The following is a 21,728-nucleotide window of genomic DNA, read 5'->3' as shown; positions in this document are numbered from 1 at the left end:
TGTTTTTCTATGTATATTTGACCATAATAGGACTTATTTGGTTATCATGTCTTTTGACTACCATATTGGAGAGTACAGTTCTAAGGACTTAATCATATTTGTTTGATTTTTCTTTTGGCAAAAATACATCAAGAATGATGATATGTACTTCACATTGCATCAGGAAACGCATACTACCTGATGGTCTTTTAAAATAATGTGTAGATGGGTTGGTGATTGAGTATTGTTAGCTTGAGCCTCCCATTTTAAAGTTTCCTATTAGCCTCTCACTGAATGATTTTATCTATCTCATCATTTTAAATTATTATAGATAGCTAATTGACTATCTGCTAATATCATCTTTGTGCCTCAGTTTCCTCTACTGTGAGTTAGGTGCCTCACAACATTGTTTCAAGAATTAAATGTGTTAAGTGTTTAAAACACTGTGTGGTACATTGTCAGCATCAGTAAATGCTAGTTGTTATTTTTAGTGTGTTGACTTAGGAGTTTTATTTTGCTCTCTGTGTACTGGCATTTGTTTGCATGGAACATGCTTTATTGGGTAGTATTCATTGCATTCTGTCTGGCAGTGAATCCAGGTCACATTGTAGGAAAACAAAGTGCCATGTAAGTGATAACAAACCTCATATGTATTTAGCATCTATGGTTTTTAATAAGAAAAACATTAGCAGAAAAGGGGATTACACGAGTTTATATTGAAGAAAAGAAATTTTGATCATAATAACATGTGTATACTAGATACTGGAAAATTTTGAAAACAAAAAAGAAATGAGTGACTGCTGTTTTTGACACTGAAAGGCTGTACAGTTCTTTGAGATGGGAGTTAGTAAAAATGAACATACAAAGTTCTAAATAATTTGAGAAAGAAGTCTCTAAAAATCCAATGCAGTCATGCAAAGGAACTGTCAGACTAACAGCTTAGATTTAGTAGAAGGAAGAGGAGATGTAGAATTAAAGACAGTTATAAAAGAATAGTATAGGGACTTTCCTGGCAGTCCAGTGGCCAAGACTTCACCTTACAAGGCAGGGGGTGCAGGTTCAATCCCTGGTCTGGGAGTTAAGATACCATGTGCCTGGTGGCCAAAAACCCCAAACATAAAACAGAAACAATATTGTAATGAATTCAATAAAATGGTGCACATTAAAAAAAATGTTAAAAAAAAGAATAGTACAAACCATTGTAAACAGTGGCCAGAAACCAAAAGTAAAGCTTGAAGTTTATAGAAAATGATTGACATCATAAATTGTTTTTTAAAGTAATATCAAATAAGATGAAGCTTCAACAAGATTATCAGATTTTTAAGAGGGATGGAACCATCGTTTGTATTTTGCAACCATCAGATTCAGTAGTGAGAATCAGTCTTTGAGTTAGAAAAAATAGTAATTTAAAAGAATTATATGCCATGGTAGGAAAACAGCTAGTTAATAAGAGAAACGCTTGATCACTTTAAGTGCATTTAATTTTCTTCATTTGAGTTAATGTCTTTATCTGCCAGTGAACTTGAAGATGTACTCATGAGTAATCATTGAGAATAATGTGGAAAATATATTTGTTATCTGGAGATGATCAAATACTAGCTTGATTTCTTTTTGTTTTAGAAAGGGAATAATGTGGGTTCTGGAAATTATAAGTCACAATCTTGTTATTGATCTGCAACTTTCTAGCAGAAGCTTGTGAACATTTATGAAAAAATGCTCAAATGTAGAAATTTAAATATGTCCAACAAAAACATATCATGTTAAACCAACTTCATTTCTTTTAAGAGAATTATCAATTCAGTTGAATGAGAAAATACCATAGTAACAGTTTTTTAAATTTTAGTGAAATATTTGAGTCTTTGGCCTTTTTTTGGATAAGATATATTGGTGAATTGTTGTTTCAGTTTAAAATAAATAGGTAGATTTATAGTAATTAGAGTCAGAGTAGGTTGAAATCCAAAACCAGTATGATTAGAGGTTCAATGTCACAGTTGAGAGAGATCTTCAGAGCATTAAAACAGGATTATCTGTTTCTTGTGTCAATGTTTTTATCATTGATCTGGCTGAAAGTTTAGAAAGTAGGCTTATTTGATGTAGATTATTCAAAGCAGGACTTTGAATAATGGACGTGATATCATAGACTTGGAAACTGGAAACTGATATCATAGAATGCAAACAAGAACATCTTCCTAAACCTTACCTAATTAATCTAGTACATTTGTACCTTCCCCTCTTTTAACATTCTTTCATACTTTATATATTACATACATTAATAGTTTAGATTGCTTCAGGGCAAAAAAGTGACTTTTTTGTCTATCTGATATTTTTACCAAATTAATGTATGAATTGTATGTATTCCTTATTATAGCGTAATATCTTAAATGACACAGATTTAATTGGAAAAGTCACTGCATAAGTGTATTTTTATCTACTCTAGGAATATGAAGCACGGACGGGGAGAGCCTGTAAACCACCACCTCAGTCTTTAAGACGAAAGAATTTTGAATTTGAGCCACTTTCTACCACTGCCCTGATTCTTGAGGATCGACCATCGTAAGTATTTCTCATCAGGCACACTGTATTTTAAACCTAAATTTAATTTTTCTTATTAGTATTTCACTTAAAAGATATCAAGAAATTAAAGAAATTGGTTTTAGAAAGTTCTTTTTAATCCCAGTGATGAATCCTAACATAAATAAGGAAGAATTGTTGATCTCCAAGATTTATGCATATTTTCTTTAAGTCTCTATGAGCCAGTGTATGAAACATACAATATATATAACATAATATATCTGTTACTGTGTCAGCCTTCCTCTGCCTTATCTTTTTTTAATTGAAATATAGTTGATGTATAGTGTTATATTTCAGGTGTACTGCATAATGATTTGACACTTTTATATATGTTATGAAATGATCTGGATAACAATAACCATCCATCCATCCTGATACAAAGTTATTGCAGTATTATTGACATATTTCTTATGTTATATCTTATATCCCTGTGAATTATTTATTATATAATTAGAGATTTGTACTTCTATTTGTTTTTATTTTTTTAAAGGTCTACCAGTTTATTGCTACCAACCCATCTCCCTCCACCCTCATGCATGTGTGCTGAGTCATGTAACCCCATGGACTACAGCCCTCCAGGCTTCTCTGTCCATGGACTTTTCCAGGCAAGAATATTGTGGGCTGCCATTTCCTTCTCCAGAGATTTGTGCTTCTTAATCCCCTTCATTATTTTGCCCACCCCCTCCCACCCTCCTCTGTCTTACCGTCACATGATAGAGCAGTTAGTTTTCGTTTCTTTACATTTAATATGCACTTAAGATATATTTGTCTTTTTTGCCGTGCAAGTACTATCAACCAATTGGTTTACTGTTATATTTTTGAGACTTCTTTAGTGGTCTAGTAGTTAAGACTGCCCTTCCACTGCAGAGGGTATGGGTTTGATCCCTGTTTGAGAAGCTAAGATCCCACATGATCTATGATGCAACCAAAAAAAAAAGGAAAAAAAAAAACCATATATATGTGTATATATATATATATATATCTCCTTAATACCCAGGAAAAAATCTTGAACTCTTCCATTTCCATTTTTGTCCTTCCCATCTTAGCCTTCCACAAAGCTGCTGTTCTTCAAAATAAAGTATCTGATTTGTTATAAGACAAAGGACACCTTCCCTAAACCAAGACTACCTGGTCCTTAACTCCTTTTTTTCCTTCTTGGGCTCTCTGGACCTAAACTTTTTCTTCTTCTAGATTTCTCTTTCCTTCCAGTATAAAAACTCCTAACTTTATGTAAAGTCATGTTCCTAGTCTGCAGCTTTTCCCACCCATTATCTTGATGAGTATAATAAAAAAATCTGGAGCCAAACAGGTAGAGGTTGAACATGTTTTTAGATATTATGAGAGAAGAAAAGCTGAACATAAGTAGATTATTTTTTTATTCTTGTTACATTTCTTTATACTAAAGAATTGTGATCCCAGTACTCTTTTTTTTAGGATTTGGTAAATATGTCTATATTCATTGTTCATTAGTATTAAAAAAAGTTTTTAGTTATGAGAACATGTCAAAGTTTTATTAATATTTCAGTCTTGCTGCCAGGTGAATGAACAAGGCCAATACAGAGAGTGCTTAGATAAGCAAGGAAAGAATACCTGGCTAGGTAAAGAATACTGACTAAAGATCTTTAGACTCTTGACTGACTGACATCTGGGTAAAGTGAAAGTGAAGTTGCTCAGTCGTGTCTGACTCTTTGTGACCCCATGGACTGTAGCCTACCAGGCTCCTCCCTCCATGGGATTCTCCAGGCAAGAGTACTGGAGTGGGGTGACATTTCCTTCTTCAGGGGATCTTCCCAACCTAGAGATCGAACCTGGGTCTCCTGCATTCCAGGCAGACACTTTAACCTCTGAGCTACCATCTGGGTAGGTAATAGACAAATTCCCAGACCTTTCTTAAACTTTTAAAAATTCATCCAAAATAGATTAAGCTTTTAACCAAGAATGGTAACTTCCTTCCAAGAGAAGTTTATAAAAATACAATGCAAAAAGTTTTGTTCTAAACAGTGTTTGGGATAAATATTTCTTTACACCTTACTCTTTTATAATTAAACTTTTCTTTTAAGCCATGTCTTCTCATTATTACCCTCATTTGGAATGCAGTTATCCTATATCTACTTCTCAACTGCCTCATCCTTTAAGGATCAGGCTTTTTCCTTTCTTTCAAGTCTGTTGACTTTTTCAGCCTTCAGTGAATTCTTTTACTTGTGAATGCTTTTAAAAAAAATCTTTGTTCCATGTGATTTTCATGAATTGGATTATGGTGTGCTATGGTGTGGTTTTCTTCATGTTCTATCTGTTTGGGGTTCATTGACCTTAACGTATCTCTGCATTTATAGTTTTCTATTGATTTTGGTAAAATTTTAGTATTTATTTCTTCAACAGCTTTTTGTTCTGCCCTCCCTCCTTTCTTCTGAGATGTACATTAAACATGTTACTTGATATTTTTCCATGTCCCATAGCTCATTTATGTTTTTTTTTTTTTTTGGAGGGGGTGGGGTTTCTTCTCTCTCTGTACAGTTTTATATTGTTGTATCTTAAAGTTCACTTACTTTTTCTTCTGTAGTATATAATTTGCTGTCAGTCCTATCTTTTGAATTTATCATTCTAGAAATTTTCATCTGTAGACATTGGATTTGGATCTTGGATTTCTCTTATCATGTTCCTTTCTTCTTCTTGAGTATATTTATAACAGGTTTATCATCCTTGAGTTCTAATCTTGTTATTTGACATTTTTGCACTATTTCTGCTGAGTGATTTTTCTTCTCATTATGGCTTTTATTTTCCTGATTCTTTACATCCCTGATAATTTTTATTGGATACGAGATACTGTGTTTTTACATGGTTGGGTATTGGACTTCTTTGTATTCCCTTAAATAAATATGTTTTGGTGGTATGGAATGGCTTTGATCCTTTTGATCTAATCATCATTAGAGTGCTTCCAGAACAGCCTTTAGTGTAGGGCTAATTTATAATTTATCCTTACTACTGAGGCAGTGCCCTAAGGATTCTATTGAATACCCTATTAGGAGATCTCTCTACTTTGATGGCCCAGTCCAGTGTGATTTTGAGAATGTTCTACCTATTTCTTTCTGGTGTTTCTTTCTCTGGCCACTATAGTTTAATCACACACATACATAGTTCATTGTTCAGCCAAAGCCTCTGCAGCTGCCTTCTCTCTGGTCCACAGTTACTCAAATTCTATCTCAAACTCTTGTTTTCTCACTCAGCAAGACTGGTGGGCCCTGTTTTGGCACTTCCTCTCAGCACTGAGACCTGGAAATCCAGGGAGTAAGGTCAGGCATCTGCAGGGTTACCTTGTTTCTTTTTTCATAAGGAGCATGGTCTTGTGCTGCCTATGGTCCAGCATCTTAAACTGTAGTTTAATGTATTTTATTTATTTTTGTAATTAATTAAGGCAAGAAGATAAACCTGATCCCTCTTAATTCCATTATGGCCTGAAGCAGAAATCTTAACCTTTATTCCTTCCTGCTACAACATACCTAAGGAATCTTAATCTGAGATGGCAAGAAGTAGAATATATAATTTGAAAGTTTGTCACATACCTTTCCCACCTAGCCTGTTGAAAATCATTTAAAAAACTGGTTCTAAAAACTGGACATTATTATGACATATTTGGATATGTGGTAATATTCAAGTGTATTTCATTTTGCATAGTTATATATCTAAATCATGCCTCTGTGAAGCCACTGATTTTATAAACCAAAATATAATATATGCAAGTGAGTAACTGATTATCAAAATTTTATTTAGAATGTTATGTTAAATCTCTAATAAAGCAGAAAGCGTATAAATCCTCCTACTTATTTACCAAGAGAAATGAATGCAGATAGCCACACTTGAATATTTATAGTAGCTTTTATTCATAGCAGCCCCTAACTGCAAGCAGTCTAAATGTCCATCCACATGGGTAAATGGAACATTACTCACCAATTAAAAGAAATCATTACTAATACACAGGACAAAGTGGATGAATATCAAAAATATGCTGAGCAAAAGAAGCCAGGCACAAAAGAATCTATACAAAATTCTTATTAGAGACTAATTAATCTATAGTGATAGAATCAGATATGTGATTGCATAAGGTAGGAGTTTGGTAAGTATTAAGAGTAAAGGGGTCAAAAACTAACTGTGGATTGATGGAAACATTCTGTATCTTGATTGATGCGTTTTTTGCATAGATATATACATTTGTCAAAACTCATCAAACAGTACTCTTAAAATATGTATTCCATTTTGTTGTGTGAAATTACACCTCAAAAAAGTTGACTAAAAAATAAACTATATAGTGAGTTTAACAAATAAGCTAGAATTATTGGCTAAAATCAAACATGTTTATATGACATATAAACAAATATATATGATATTTGATATATATAACAAATACTAGCAACCTGGATTCTGATTCTTTTCTAAAATGCAGAGTTCTTTTCAACCTTATACTTTCTTATTGTATGAAATGTGAAAATTAAGTTAGAAATTCTTTTGTATCTGGCTATAAAAAGAAAGGAGGTCAGTAAACTTAAGTTAGTCTTTAAAAAATTGACTTAAATTTTTTTTTTTCCTCAGAAATCTTCCTGCCAAATCTGTGGAAGAGGCTTTACGTCACCGACAAGAATATGATGAGATGGTGGCTGAGGCTAAAAAACGAGGTATAAAATTTAACTCCAGGTGATATATTTTATTTATTGATGTTAGTAGGAAACTCATTTCCTACTAAATTCATTTCAACAGGATGGCAAATGGTGAAATTGACCAAGTCTGTCTTTAAGATGATGCTGACTAAATTTGTTCTTAAAGAGAAATAAAATGTCGTACAAGAATCTTAGTTTTTAAATACTTTTACAAAACTAGTATGAGGAGAAAGGCCGCACACTATCTATGAGAGACCTAGTAATTGCAACATAAACGTAGGACTCCTAGTACTTTGATTTATAAATGAAGATGTTATGCATGAATCCATTCAGGAGATTCATTTGTTTTTTCACTAGGCTTTTGATATTTTATAATTTAAGAATTTTGACATTTTGCAGTAACTTTCTATAGGTTATGGGAATATGATTTGGAAGTAAAAATTGATTTCATGACTTATGAAGTTTCTCTCAATTCCCAGTTGTGTCATTTTGACAGGCACAGAAGTGTAGATTCTTATGTGTATAAATTCACACATTTATTCAGTCTCTCTTCCAACCAAAAATAAAACATAAGGATGATTTAGCAATACTTACTTAAGTATTGTTAGTTCAGGGTACATTTTTAGAAAATATTACACAGTTATCTATATTTTTTAGCATAAGCTTTATTAACAACTGATATTTTTTCCTTTGACTTAAGTGAATCAAATGTTATTATAATATATACTTCTGCTTTCTGGCACAATCTTTTTAGAAGGCATAATTATGTAAACATTGGTTAAGTTTATTTTACTATACAATTTGAAATATTTCTAGCATACCCAACAAATTTTAATTGACTCTTAACATTGACATTACTATTTGATTAATATTTAAGATGATTATTGATAAATTAGATGAACCTAACAGTATATGATAAAAGTAACATTGAATTGGGAAGTAAGAAGGTCAAAGCTTTAATCTTATTTTATGCTTCCTGGATGTGATACTCTAAATAAATCTTAATTTTCCTTATCTGTGAAATGTTTGTGTGTGTTGGGGATGAAGGGTGGAGGAGGGGGCAGTTGACTGCATCTGGGCTTTTCAAGCCCTTCAGTCAACACTTAAAATCTGAATACATAAATAAAATATGGAGCTATTTACTTGCCCCCTTAAGATGGTTTGTGAGTCACATGTGAAACACAATTAGAAAACAGTTTAGCCAGGTAATCTCTGAAGTCCCACTGGTTCTAAAATTCATTCATTCTCTGTGTATGTACTTCTCTATTTGGGGGGCATCTCTTATTCCAAAATTGTGACTCCTGATCGTCAGAATGGTGTTAGGTGTATGTGTGTGTGTTAGGAGGATTTTAAAATTTCCAGGTAATTAGTAAACTGAAACATCATAGTAAAAGAAAGGGTCACTGTAATAGTGCCATGGCAATATCATTTTTCAATGTCATGTGGGTTTTTGTTTTTGTTTTCTGTGCCACATGGCATGTGAGATCTCAGTTCCCCGACTGGGGATCAAACCCATACCTTGTGCATAGTGAAGCTCAGAGTCTTAACCTCTGGACCACCAGGGAAGTCCCTGTCATGTGGTTTTATGTCAAGAAATTCATAAACCCATTGTATGAAAAAATGGTTAGTTGCTCACAGTTGTTTATTTTTACATAATTAATTCATGAGAAATTTTACTTCATTAAGTATAAGTAGACTATGTGATATAGTAATCTATTTAAATTGTTTTTTCTGAGCTTTGTTCCATCCATTTTTGTAGAACAGAAGAAGCTACTTTTATGTTAAATCAAGTTCATTTTTTCCTCTTTTTCCCTATTTCTCTCCTTTCCTCTTTCTCCTTTTTCCTTTCTTCCCCTTCTTCCCTTCTTCATTTCCATTCTTCCTTCCTTTTACCAGAATATTCTTTATGAGAAAGTCTCTTTTGTAGACTTGGGTAGAAAGAGAAGGGCATTTTGATCTGGCTGTTTTATATTGAAATAATTTTTACTTGTTTAAAACAGAAATTAAAGAAGCACATAAAAGGAAAAAAATAATGAAAGAACGGTTTAAACAGGAAGAAAGCATTGCAAGTGCAATGGTAATTTGGATCAATGAAATACTACCCAATTGGGAAGTAATGTAAGTAAGCAGACTTTTCCTGAATTTCAGTCTGTCTCCAAAGATCTCATGTTTCCAATTTTATATTTATATAACTTCTAGCATGTATCTTATGTTTTGGCTAAATTATACTGTTAACCAGTGTTTGAAAATTTTCATGCTTACCTCTGTTCTTTGCTTTTGTAAATCCCTTAATCTCTAATGCCTGCTTCCCTTACTGACCACCCTTTATGCATATCAGAATTTTATCTATCATTTGAGTCGCATCTGAATACTTGTTGATCCATGAAATTTCTAATTTCCTGTTACCATATTTTCTTAATTCTAACATACTATCTATATTGCCAGATGTACTATTGATGTAATAGCAGGATTTTTGGCAAAGAAAATATTAAACATATACATTCATTGTAATATGCATTTATTAAATGGTAAATATTAAAGCGATTTTGATATGCTTCTCATAATCAAGATAGTATGTTATATATGATCTTTCCCTTCTGTAATGTCCCATTATACTTTGAGACTAATACACTTCTTGCGTTACTTTGCCTTTTATTTTTTGATAATATTTTTATACATTCATGATTTTTCCTCTAGACTGGTGGGAGATGACTTTTGCAATGCCAAGTATAGGATGTGCTTTGGGAATGTATTGAATATTGGCATAATGTGACAGATATTAGGCTCTTTACACAAGTAATCACATTTGATTCTCACAACCTTTATTCCCTTTTATCTTATAGGGATTCTCAAAGTCAGAGAGGTTAAGTGATTTGCCCAAGGTTGTACATTTAATGAATGGTTAACCAGATTTGAACTCAAGTCTATCTGATTTTAAAGCCCACACTTCTTTCAGTAGACTATGCTGCCTCCCAAAGACTAAGGCTTTACCCATAGTAAATACTTTGTGATTTTGTTTTTGGTACTGAATTGACAATGCATTTTTATATTCTTTTTATTATGTTTTTTCATAATTTTCCTATATTTCTTATTCTCTCATTGTACCCTTAGTGTAAGTGGCAATTATGGAAGACAATTCCCTTTAAATTGCTGTATATTTTTTAGGCATTTTTTGCCTACATGCATGAACCCAAGGAAAGAATGCATCACATACTTAAGTCTCTATATTCTAAAAAATTATTCAGCCGTTTGGCCACAGACTAGGTAAACCATCATGGAACTAGTATTTTTGGTATAAAAAGTAACTTTCTCCTTTTTTCTCCCCCTTCAATTCTAGGCGTAGTACGAGAAGAGTTCGAGAATTGTGGTGGCAGGGATTGCCCCCTAGTGTTCGTGGGAAAGTTTGGAGTCTAGCTGTAGGAAATGAACTAAATATCACTCCTGGTTTGTATTCTATATTGATTGAGTTACTCCCACACATGATAATAGCCATCTTCAGAGTTACAAAACAGATTAATAGATTGGTCATTTAAAAAGGCGCTACATTTTAAGAGCATACTTCATTCCCCACACCCTCTAAAACCTGGTACAATTTAATGTTACTGTATTTCATATTATGTATATAAAATTTGTGTTTTCCTTTAGTTTACAACCATCAATAATAATCTTGGCATTGAAATATCTTAAACTGTGGATAATAACTTCAAAAACTTCTGGGTCTAGGTAGCAGTAGATGAATAAGCATCAATTCAGTTCAGCTCAGTCGTGTCCAACTCTTTGCGACCCCATGAACTGCAGCATGCCAGGTCTCCCTGTCCATCACCAACTCCCGGAGTTCACTCAAACTCACGTCCATCGAGTCGGTGATGCCATTCAGCCATCTCATCCTCTGTCATCCCCTTCTCCTCCTTCCCCCAATCCCTTCCAGCATCAGAGTCTTTTCCAATGAGTCAGCTCTTCGCATGAGGTGGCCAAAGCACTGGAGTTTCAGCATCAGCATCATTCCTTCCAAAGAACACCCAGGACCGATCTCCTTTAGAATGGACTGGTTGGATCTCCTTGCAGTCCAAGGGACTCTCAAGAGTCTTCTCCAACACCACAGTTCAAAGCATCAATTCTTCGATGCTCAGCTCTCTTCATAGTCCAACTCTCACATCCAGGAAAAATAAAATAGTCTAGTTGTGGGCAAGTTTCCTCTTTATTCAAAAAAACATAAATATTATGGGAAGGATAAAAATTTATTTTCCTGTCTCTCTACCCAAACCAGTCATTTTGAATGTTTATATTTAAAAACTTGAAAAAAACAGTAGTAAGATTCTCATTGTTTTTATTTTTTTAAGTTTCTTAAAACCCTGAAGCATAGGAGTAACATGTAGATAGGAATAAAACGTAGTGTGGTTTTGATGAATTAAAAAAATTAGATAAAATAAGGATAGTATCACATAGAGTAAAATAATTGATATTATTAAAAATGGTCTGAATGATAATGATAATGCCAGACAGAGGCACCACAAAAAGACTTTTAGGGATTATAATAATGTAAATAATACACTGTTACTTAAAATTTTTTATTTACGTATTACTGAAAAAAATTCAATAGTAAAGTACAAACTGCATGTCTGTCCCCCTCTTTCACCCAAACATCTTCTCTTAATCCTACTATGTATTAGTTAACAATTTGGTATATGTTCTTCCAGATCTTTTTTCTATGCACATAAAAAAGAGTACATCTACTTATGATACTTTTTAAGCTTTCTTTTTTTCTTCCTTTTATTTTTTTTCCACAAACCATCTGAACATTCCTCCATGTCAGTGCGTACAGGTGTATTTATACTTACTATAGCTGCACTGTATTCCACGTTTTGGCTGTACTATAATTTATTTAACTATTTTTCTAGTGATTCCTAAATCAGAGAGATTTGTGTCAAAACAATATCAAGGCGCGGTTTTTTTTTCTCCTCAAAAGTGAGTAAAATGAGTGAATATTACCCACACAGAGTATGACTGAAAATAATTTAGAAATATTTACCAAAAGCTTCAAAAAATGTAACCTCTAGCCTATTTATTCTAGTTCTAACACTTGAAGTAAATAAACAGATTTACAAAAGCTTTTCTACAAGGATATTCATTACAGCAGTCAGTATTATATATAGTCGTTTAGTTGCAAAGTCGTGTCCGATTCTTTGCGACCTCATGGACTATAGCACACCAGGCTCCTCTGTCCTCCACTATCCTGGAGTTTGCTCAAATTCATGTTCACTGAGTCAGTATACTATCTAACCATCTCATCCTCTGCCACCCTCTTCTCCTTTTGCCTTTGATCTTTCCCAGCATCAGGGTCTTTTCCAGTGAGTCGGCTCTTCACATCAGGTGGCCAAAGTATTGGAGCTTCAACTTCAGCATCAGTCATTCCAATGAATATTCAGGGTTGGTTTTCTGTAGAATTGATTGGTTTAATCTCCTTGCAGTCCAAGACCTTCAAGAGTCTTCTCCAGGAATTTTTCAGAATTTATAACAAAGACCTAAATGCCTATCTTTGGTCTTAAAGTGATGACAAAAAAAAAAAATTTTTTTTTTCCCCCCAAAACACTGAAGAACATCTTTATTATAGCATGGGATAAAATCCTTCTATAACAGCCTAGATTGGTAAATAGGATTACAAAAAAATACACATATTTTGTACAATAAAAGCACTGTGATTAGTTGTGCAAATATGCAAACTCTGGAATTAAACAGGCTTTTCATAATTTCTCGTGGTGAGAAATTGATGAATTCATGAGATAATGTATTGTAAAATATGCTTTTCAAAGACTGTCTTTAATGAATTAATTTATATGCTTCTCCCTTCTGCCTTTATGGAAGTATTGAAAAACCCATACATAATTGAATTGTGTTTATTTGATTTCTTAAAATATTTGATTTCTTAAAATATGGCAAGTAGTGAATCATAACTGTAGAAATGTAGTCCATTGTGTTAAAATAAATCTGGCTAAGGAGACATAGCAAAAAAAAGTGATGCCAACTGAGTAACATGATCATATATGGTTTATAAAATTGATTTTCACAAATAATGAACATGTCATTTTAATGACTTTTTTCCAGTTAAAAAATAGAATTTAAGGGAAGTATTAAGAATTAAATTAAGCTTAGAAAAGGACTGTATTGGTTTAAGGTCTTAAGAATCAGTTTGCATACAGGTAAGATGATGAAGTATTGGTAGCTATGTTTTATTTGAAGTTTTGTTGAGAACTTTACCTTTACAGTATTAAGTATATATAACTTAGACATTAAAATATTGATTAAGTTGGTATTAATCTTTTGCAATACTCTAATCAAAAAGTTTTTTTTTTTAAGCTCAAAATTTATAAGGCTTATAAAGTAACCGGGTCATTCATTTTCAAGTTAATTTTAGCTTCTTTCAATTAAACAGTTATGTATTCAGGAGTGAATGAGGTTCAGTTCAGTTGATCTGCTGTGTCTGACCCTTTGCGACCCCATGGACTGCAGCACATCAGGCTTCCCTGTCCATCACCAACTTCTGGATACTCAAACTCATGTCCATTGAGTTGGTGATGCCGTCCAACCATCTTATCCTCTGTTGTCCCCTTCTCCTCCCGCCTTCAATCTTTCCCAGGATCAGGGTCTTTACAAATGAGTCAGTTCTTCCCATCAGGTGGGCAAAGTATTGGAGCTTCAACTTCAGCATCAGTCATTCCAATGAATATTCAGGGTTGGTTTCCTTTAGAATTGATTGGTTTAATCTCCTTGCAGTCCAAGACCTTCAAGAGTCTTCTCCAGGAATTTTTCAGAATTTATAACAAAGACCTAAATGCCTATCTTTGGTCTTAAAGTGATGCAAAAAAAAAAAAAATTTTTTTTTTCCCCCCAAAACACTGAAGAACATCTTTATTATAGCATGGGATAAAATCCTTCTATAACAGCCTAGATTGGTAAATAGGATTACAAAAAAATACACATATTTTGTACAATAAAAGCACTGTGATTAGTTGTGCAAATATGCAAACTCTGGAATTAAACAGGCTTTTCATAATTTCTCGTGGTGAGAAATTGATGAATTCATGAGATAATGTATTGTAAAATATGCTTTTCAAAGACTGTCTTTAATGAATTAATTTATATGCTTCTCCCTTCTGCCTTTATGGAAGTATTGAAAAACCCATACATAATTGAATTGTGTTTATTTGATTTCTTAAAATATTTGATTTCTTAAAATATGGCAAGTAGTGAATCATAACTGTAGAAATGTAGTCCATTGTGTTAAAATAAATCTGGCTAAGGAGACATAGCAAAAAAAAGTGATGCCAACTGAGTAACATGATCATATATGGTTTATAAAATTGATTTTCACAAATAATGAACATGTCATTTTAATGACTTTTTTCCAGTTAAAAAATAGAATTTAAGGGAAGTATTAAGAATTAAATTAAGCTTAGAAAAGGACTGTATTGGTTTAAGGTCTTAAGAATCAGTTTGCATACAGGTAAGATGATGAAGTATTGGTAGCTATGTTTTATTTGAAGTTTTGTTGAGAACTTTACCTTTACAGTATTAAGTATATATAACTTAGACATTAAAATATTGATTAAGTTGGTATTAATCTTTTGCAATACTCTAATCAAAAAGTTTTTTTTTTTAAGCTCAAAATTTATAAGGCTTATAAAGTAACCGGGTCATTCATTTTCAAGTTAATTTTAGCTTCTTTCAATTAAACAGTTATGTATTCAGGAGTGAATGAGGTTCAGTTCAGTTGATCTGCTGTGTCTGACCCTTTGCGACCCCATGGACTGCAGCACATCAGGCTTCCCTGTCCATCACCAACTTCTGGATACTCAAACTCATGTCCATTGAGTTGGTGATGCCGTCCAACCATCTTATCCTCTGTTGTCCCCTTCTCCTCCCGCCTTCAATCTTTCCCAGGATCAGGGTCTTTACAAATGAGTCAGTTCTTCCCATCAGGTGGGCAAAGTATTGGAGTTTCAACTTCAGCATCAGTCCTTCCAATGAATAATAGGACTGATTTTCTTTAGGAAGGACTGGTTGGATCTCCTTGCACTCCAATGGACTCTCAAGAGTCTTCTCCAACACCACAGTTCAAAAGCATCAATTCTTCAGCACTCAGTTTTCTTTCTAGTCTAACTCTCACATCCATACATGACTACTGGGAAAATGATAAATAAAATGAACGATAAATAAAATAAATGATAAATAACATTGAAAAACCATTAGCCAGACTCATCAAGAAACAAAGGGAGAAAAATCAATAAAATTAGAAATGAAAATGGAGAGATCACAACAGACAACACAGAAATACAAAGGATCATAAGAGACTACTATCAGCAATTATATGCAAATAAAATGGACAACTTGGAAGAAATGGACAAATTCTTAGAAAAGACCAACTTTCCAAAACTGAACCAGGAAGAAATAGAAAATCTTAACAGACCCATTACAACCATGGAAATTGAAACTGTAATCAGAAATCTTCCAGCAAACAAAAGCCCAGGACCAGACGGCTTCACAGCTAAATTCTATCAAAAATTTAGAAAAGAGCTAACACCTCTCCTACTCAAACTTCCAGAAAATTGCAGAGGAAGGTAAACTTCCAAACTTATTCTGTGAGGCCACCATCACCCTAATACCAAAACCTGACAAAGGTGCCACAAAAAAAGAAAACTACAGGCCAATGTCACTGATGAACAAAGATGCAAAAATCCTTAACAAAATTCTAGCAAACAGAATCCAACAACACATTTAAAAGATCATACATCATGATCAAGTGGGCTTTATCCCAGGGATGCAAGGATTCTTCAATGTCTGCAAATCAATCAATGTAATACACCACATTAACAAATTGAAAAATAAGAACCATATGATTATCTCAATAGATGCAGAGAAAGCCTTTGACAAAATTCAACATCCATTTATGATTAAAAAAAACCCTCCAGAAAGCAGGAATAGAAGGAATATACCTCAACATAATAAAAGCTATATATGACAAACCCACAGCAAACATTATCCTCAATGATGAAAAATTGAAAGCATTTCCCCTAAAGCCAGGAACCAGACAAGGGTGCCCACTCTCACCACTACTATTCAACATAGTTTTGGAAGTTTTGGCCACAGCAGTCAGAGCAGAAAAAGAAATAAAAGGAATCCAGATTGGAACAGCAGAGAAGGCAATGGCACCCCACTCCAGTACTCTTGCCCGGCAAATCCCATGGCTGGAGGAGCCTGGAAGGCTGCAGTCCATGGGGTCTCTGAGGGTCGGACATGACTGAGCGACTTAACTTTCCCTTTTCACTTTCATGCATTGGAGAAGGAAATGGCAACCCACTCCAGTGTTCTTGCCTAGAGAATCCCAGGGACAGGGGAGCCTGGTGGGCTACCGTCTGTGGGGTCACACAGAGTCGGACACGACTGAAGTGACTTAGCAGTAGCAGTAGATTGGAAAAGAAGTAAAACTCTCACTGTTTGCAGATGACATGATCCTCTACATAGAAAACCCTAAAGACTCTACCAGAAAATTACTAGAGCTAATCAATAAATATAGTAAAGTGTCAGGATATAAAATCAACACACAGAAATCCCTTGGATTCCTATATACTAATAATGAGAAAATAGAGAAATTAAGGAAATAATTCCATTCACCATTGCAACAAAAAGAATAAAATACTTAGGAATATATCTACCTAAAGAAACAAAAGACCTATATATAGAAAACTATAAAACACTGGTGAAAGAAACCAAAGAGGACACTATAATAGATGGAGAAATATACTGTGTTCATGGATCAGAAGAATCAATATAGTGAAAATGAGTATACTACCCAAAGCAATCTGTAGATCAATGCAATCCCTATCAAGCTACTGACAGTATTTTTCACAGAGCTAGAACAAATAATTTCACAATTTGTATGGAAATACAAAAAACCTCGAATAGCCAAAGCAATCTTGAGAAAGAAGAATGGAACTGGAGGAATCATCCTGTCTGACTTCAGGCTCTACTATAAAGCCACGGTCATCAAGATGGTATGGTACTGGCACAAAGACAGAAATATAGATGAATGGAACAAAATAGAAAGCCCAGAGATAAATCCATGCACCTATGGACACTTTATCTTTGACAAAGGAGGCAAGAATATACAATGGAGAAAAGACAATCACTTTAACAAGTGGTGCTGGGAAAACTGGTCAACAACTTGTAAAAGAATGAAACTAGAACACTTTCTAATACCATACACAAAAATAAACTCAAAATGGATTAAAGATCTAAAGGTAAGACCACAAACTATAAAACTCCTAGAGGAGAAGATAGGCAAAACACTCTCCGACACAAATCACAGCAGGGTCCTCTATGACCCACCTCCCAGAATATTACAAGTAAAAGCAAAAATAAGCAAATGGGACCTAATTAAAAGCTTCTGCACAACAAAGGAAACTATAAGCAAGGTGAAAAGACAGCCTTCAGAATGGGAGAAAATAATTGCAAATGAAGCAACTGACAAAGAATTAATCTCAAAAATATACAAGCAACTCCTGCAGCTCAGTTCCAGAAAAATAAATGACCGAATCAAAAAATAGGCCAAAGAACTAAACAGACATTTCTCCAAAGAAGACATACAGATGGCTAACACATGAAAAGATGCTCAACATCACTCATTATCAGAGAAATTCAAATCAAAACCACAATAAGGTAGCATTTCATGCCAGTCAGAATGGCTGCTATCCAAAAGTCCAATAAATGCTAGACAGGGTGTGGAGAAAAGGGAACCCTCTTACACTGTTGGTGGGAATGCAAACTAGTACAGCCACTATGGAGAACAGTGTGGAGATTCCTTAAAAAACTGGAAATAGAACTGCCATGCGACCCAGCAATCCCACTGCTGGGCATACACACTGAGGAAACCAGAATTGAAAGAGACACGCATACCCCGGTGTTCATCACAGCACTGTTTATAATAGCCAGGGTCCATCAGCAGATGAATGGATAGAAAGCTGTGGTACATATACACAACGGAGTATTACTCAGCCATTAAAAAGACTACATTTGAATCAGTTCTAATGAGGTGGATGAAACTGGAGCCTATTACACAGAGTGAAGTAAACCAGAAAGAAAAACACCAATACAGCATACTAATGCATATATATGGAATTTAGAAAGATGGTAATGATAACCCTGTATGTGAGACAGCAAAAGAGACAAAGATGTATAGAACAGTCTTTTGGACTCTGTGGGAGAGGGTGAGGGTGGGATGATTTGGGAGAATACCATTGAAACATGTATATTATCATATGTGAAAAAAATTGCCAGTCCAGGTTCGATGCATGATACAGGATGCTCAGGGCATCATGCTCATGCTCATCCTCCTGACCCAGAGGGATGGAATGGGGAGGGAGGTAGGAGGGGGGGTTCAGGATAGGGATTTCATGAACACCTGTGGCAGATTCATGTTGATGTATGGCAAGACCAATACAATAGTGTAAAGTAATTAGCCTCCAATTAAAATAAATACATTTATATTAAAAAAAAATTTTTTTAATTTCTTCTTTCCAAACCATGAGTAGTAAATACATTAAAAAAAAAAAGATTAATTGATGCAAAATATGTTCTTGGTATTTGGGGCAGTATTATATAAATTTTGATATTTGGGCAAGAAATACTTTCTGCTGTTTTGTCATTGAAATTTACTATTTTTATGTAAATTTTAACATTTGTAGTGGTTAGTTAGAAAGTAGAAACAATTAGAATTTGAGAGTTGAAAATTTTTCAATTTCTTTTGTTCTTGAAACTTTAATGAGATCCTGTATATGAAAGCACAGAGTAATAGTCTCAAAAAGTGATTGGGCAGTTGAAGTAAAAACATAGGGGTTGAGATTTTTGTATGTAGGCCTGGCGAAATCTGTTTAGTTTGGTAGCTTTGAATAGCTTCTTAGCCTTATCATAATATCATGATAGAGATATGGTATTATAGCAATTTCATAATAGAGAAAACAATTTTAAGAGAAGGAAAGCAAGAACCAGCATTTGTATTTATTGAGGATCTATATGGTGTCAGGAGCTTAATGTAAATTGCCTTACTTAATCATGGGTTTTCTGGATGGCTCAGCAGGTAAAGAATCTACCTGCAATGCAGGAGACTCAGGAGATTTGGATTTGATCCCTGGGTGGGGAAGATCCCCTGGAGGAGAGCATGGCAACCCACTGTAGTATTCTTGCCAGGAAAATCCCATGGACTGGCTGGCTGTGGTCCATGGGGTCACAAAGAGTCAGACACAACTGAAGCATTGGAGCACACACACACACAACCCCTTGAGTAGGTGTTACTTTTCTCCAGTTTACTGATGAAGACAGCCTAGTTCCAGAGTGATCAAGTACCTTTCTTGAAGTCTCACAGGTAGTACGTGGCAGAGCTGGAATTTGAATCTAGGTCTGACTGACTCAGAAAATCATATTTCTGCTATTCCACAGTGATATTCCTTTAGCAGAAGCATCTTTTCCAGCCGCTTAACATTCATTCTATATGGTAGCTATTTGGCTGAGCACTCTGCAGTATTTTATCTTTCTGGTTGTGTAATGAATAGTTTTGATAGAATCAAGTACTTCAATTTACCACATTTTTGATACCTGCCACATAAGAGAAATCTGATGATATTTTATCTTTATTTTTGAGTAAAAATAGATATATGTGGATAAATTTCTTTCTTATTATTTATGAATTTTTATTCTTGTTTTTCCCCAGAACTTTATGAAATCTTCCTCTCAAGAGCAAAGGAACGGTGGAAAAGTTTCAGTGAAACAAGTTCAGAGAATGATGTAGAAGGTGGGCTATTTTTGTTGTTAATAGAAATTTCTCAAAATCCAGGTGCTGAGATGAGTGTGATTTTTTACAATATGCCAGGAACTGCAATAATTCTTTACATACATTATCTCCTTTAATGTTAATAACCCTTTAAATAGATGTTATTATACTGAATGATATAAGAGGAAACTGAGGCTCAGAATAGTTAACTTGGGAACAGTTAAGCTGTGATGTAAACCCAGGTTGTTGGACTCCAGAGTCCAGTTTTTAATCACAACAGTAAAAGTAATGGGGTGCAGTATTTTTAGGCCACCTCTTACTTAAAAGATTGATGATGTTTACAGCTCGCTTGTGACCTCCCCTGAAGAGGAAGCATGCTCTTCTCTCTTATGCTGTTGGATTATCATTTCAATTTAGTCACTAACTGAGCTAGGTTTGGCAGGATTGCAGCTTTAGATAGACTTAGTTCATCCTGGGTTTCAAATTTGCTGAAGGAAAGAACCGCAGGCTCCCTGCTTTAATCAGACATTCTCCCAAGGGCCATGTGCCTATGGATGATTTCATTATGTCTTTCCAGCCTGGCCTTCTGCACTACACTGGAACCCTGCAAAAGTCCCACAGAGGAAAACCAGATATACATTCAGGCTTCTCCAAATCAGTCTTATTGGGCCATGAAAAGCTCTTCTGCATTCTTTCCTCAAGCAGAGTACCTTCATCTCTGGCAGGCTCAGTCCTGAGCCCGTTCCCACACTTGGCAGATGCCCCTAGGAATAAAAGTAGCCACTGGTATCCACTTACTGGGAAAGGCAAGGCAAGACTCTTCTCTTTCTGAGATTTAAAACCTTTACAACTCTCGGTGCTCACAATTCTCTTATGCCTTTTTTTTTTTCCCTTTCTTTTCTGGCCACACCACATGGCTTGTGGGATTTTAGTTCCTTGACCAGGGACAGAACCCAGGTCCTCAGCAATGAGAGTGCAGAATCCTAACCACTGGATCACCAGGGAATTTCCTCTTATGCCTTTTTAAAACATATGGTATTTGAAATCTGTTTTTTCCTAGTAGTTATTGCAGGAGTAGTAGTCTTTCCCCTCCCTTTTATAAAACCTAGAAACAGAAATCTTTTACCATAAAACTTTGTGATAAATGTATAGATTCTTTCTTCATATTCAGTTCAGTTCAGTCGCTCAGTCGTGTCCGACTCTTTGTGACCCCATGAACCGCAGCACACCAGGCCTCTCTGTCCATCACCTTTCCCAGAGTCCACCCAAATCCTTGTCCATTGAGTCGGTGATGCCATCCAACCATCTCATCCTCTCTCATCCCCTTCTCCTGCCTTCAATCTTTACCAGCATCAGGGTCTTTTCAAATGAGTCAGCTCTTCACATCAGGTAGCCAAAGTATTGGAGTTTCAGCTTGAACATCAGTCCTTCCAATGAACACCCAGGACTGATCTCCTTTAGAATGGACTGGTTGGATCTCCTTGCAGTCCAAGGGACTCTCAAGAGTCTTCTCCAACACCACAGTTCAACAGCATCGATTCTTCGGTGCTCAGCTTTCTTCACAGTCCAACTCGCACATCCATACATGACCACAGGAAAAACCATAGCCTTGACTAGACGGACCTTTGTTGACAAAGTTATGTCTGTGCTTTTTAATATGCTATCTAGGTCGGTCATAACTTTCCTTCCAAGGAGTAAGCGTCTTTTAA

General features: G+C 34.8%; 1 protein-coding gene across 6 annotated transcripts in view; it reads left to right on the top strand.

The window, feature by feature from the left end:
• TBC1D12 (TBC1 domain family, member 12) overlaps positions 1-21,728 on the top strand; it is a 120,383-nt gene that overhangs the window by 88,963 nt on the left and 9,692 nt on the right. For all 6 annotated transcript variants that reach the window (XM_010842163.1, XM_010842162.1, XM_010842166.1 and 3 more), the window contains 5 exons: positions 2,417-2,532; positions 7,135-7,217; positions 9,200-9,317; positions 10,537-10,643; positions 19,960-20,040. In XM_010842163.1, the coding sequence (XP_010840465.1) occupies positions 2,417-2,532; positions 7,135-7,217; positions 9,200-9,317; positions 10,537-10,643; positions 19,960-20,040 (505 nt within the window). The remainder of the gene's footprint in view (positions 1-2,416; positions 2,533-7,134; positions 7,218-9,199; positions 9,318-10,536; positions 10,644-19,959; positions 20,041-21,728) is intronic.

The sequence above is a fragment of the Bison bison genome, unplaced genomic scaffold (genome assembly GCF_000754665.1).
Source record: "Bison bison bison isolate TAMUID 2011002044 unplaced genomic scaffold, Bison_UMD1.0 scf7180017864172, whole genome shotgun sequence".
Lineage (NCBI taxonomy): Eukaryota > Metazoa > Chordata > Mammalia > Artiodactyla > Bovidae > Bison > Bison bison.
This window is presented reverse-complemented; position numbering and strand designations above follow the sequence as displayed.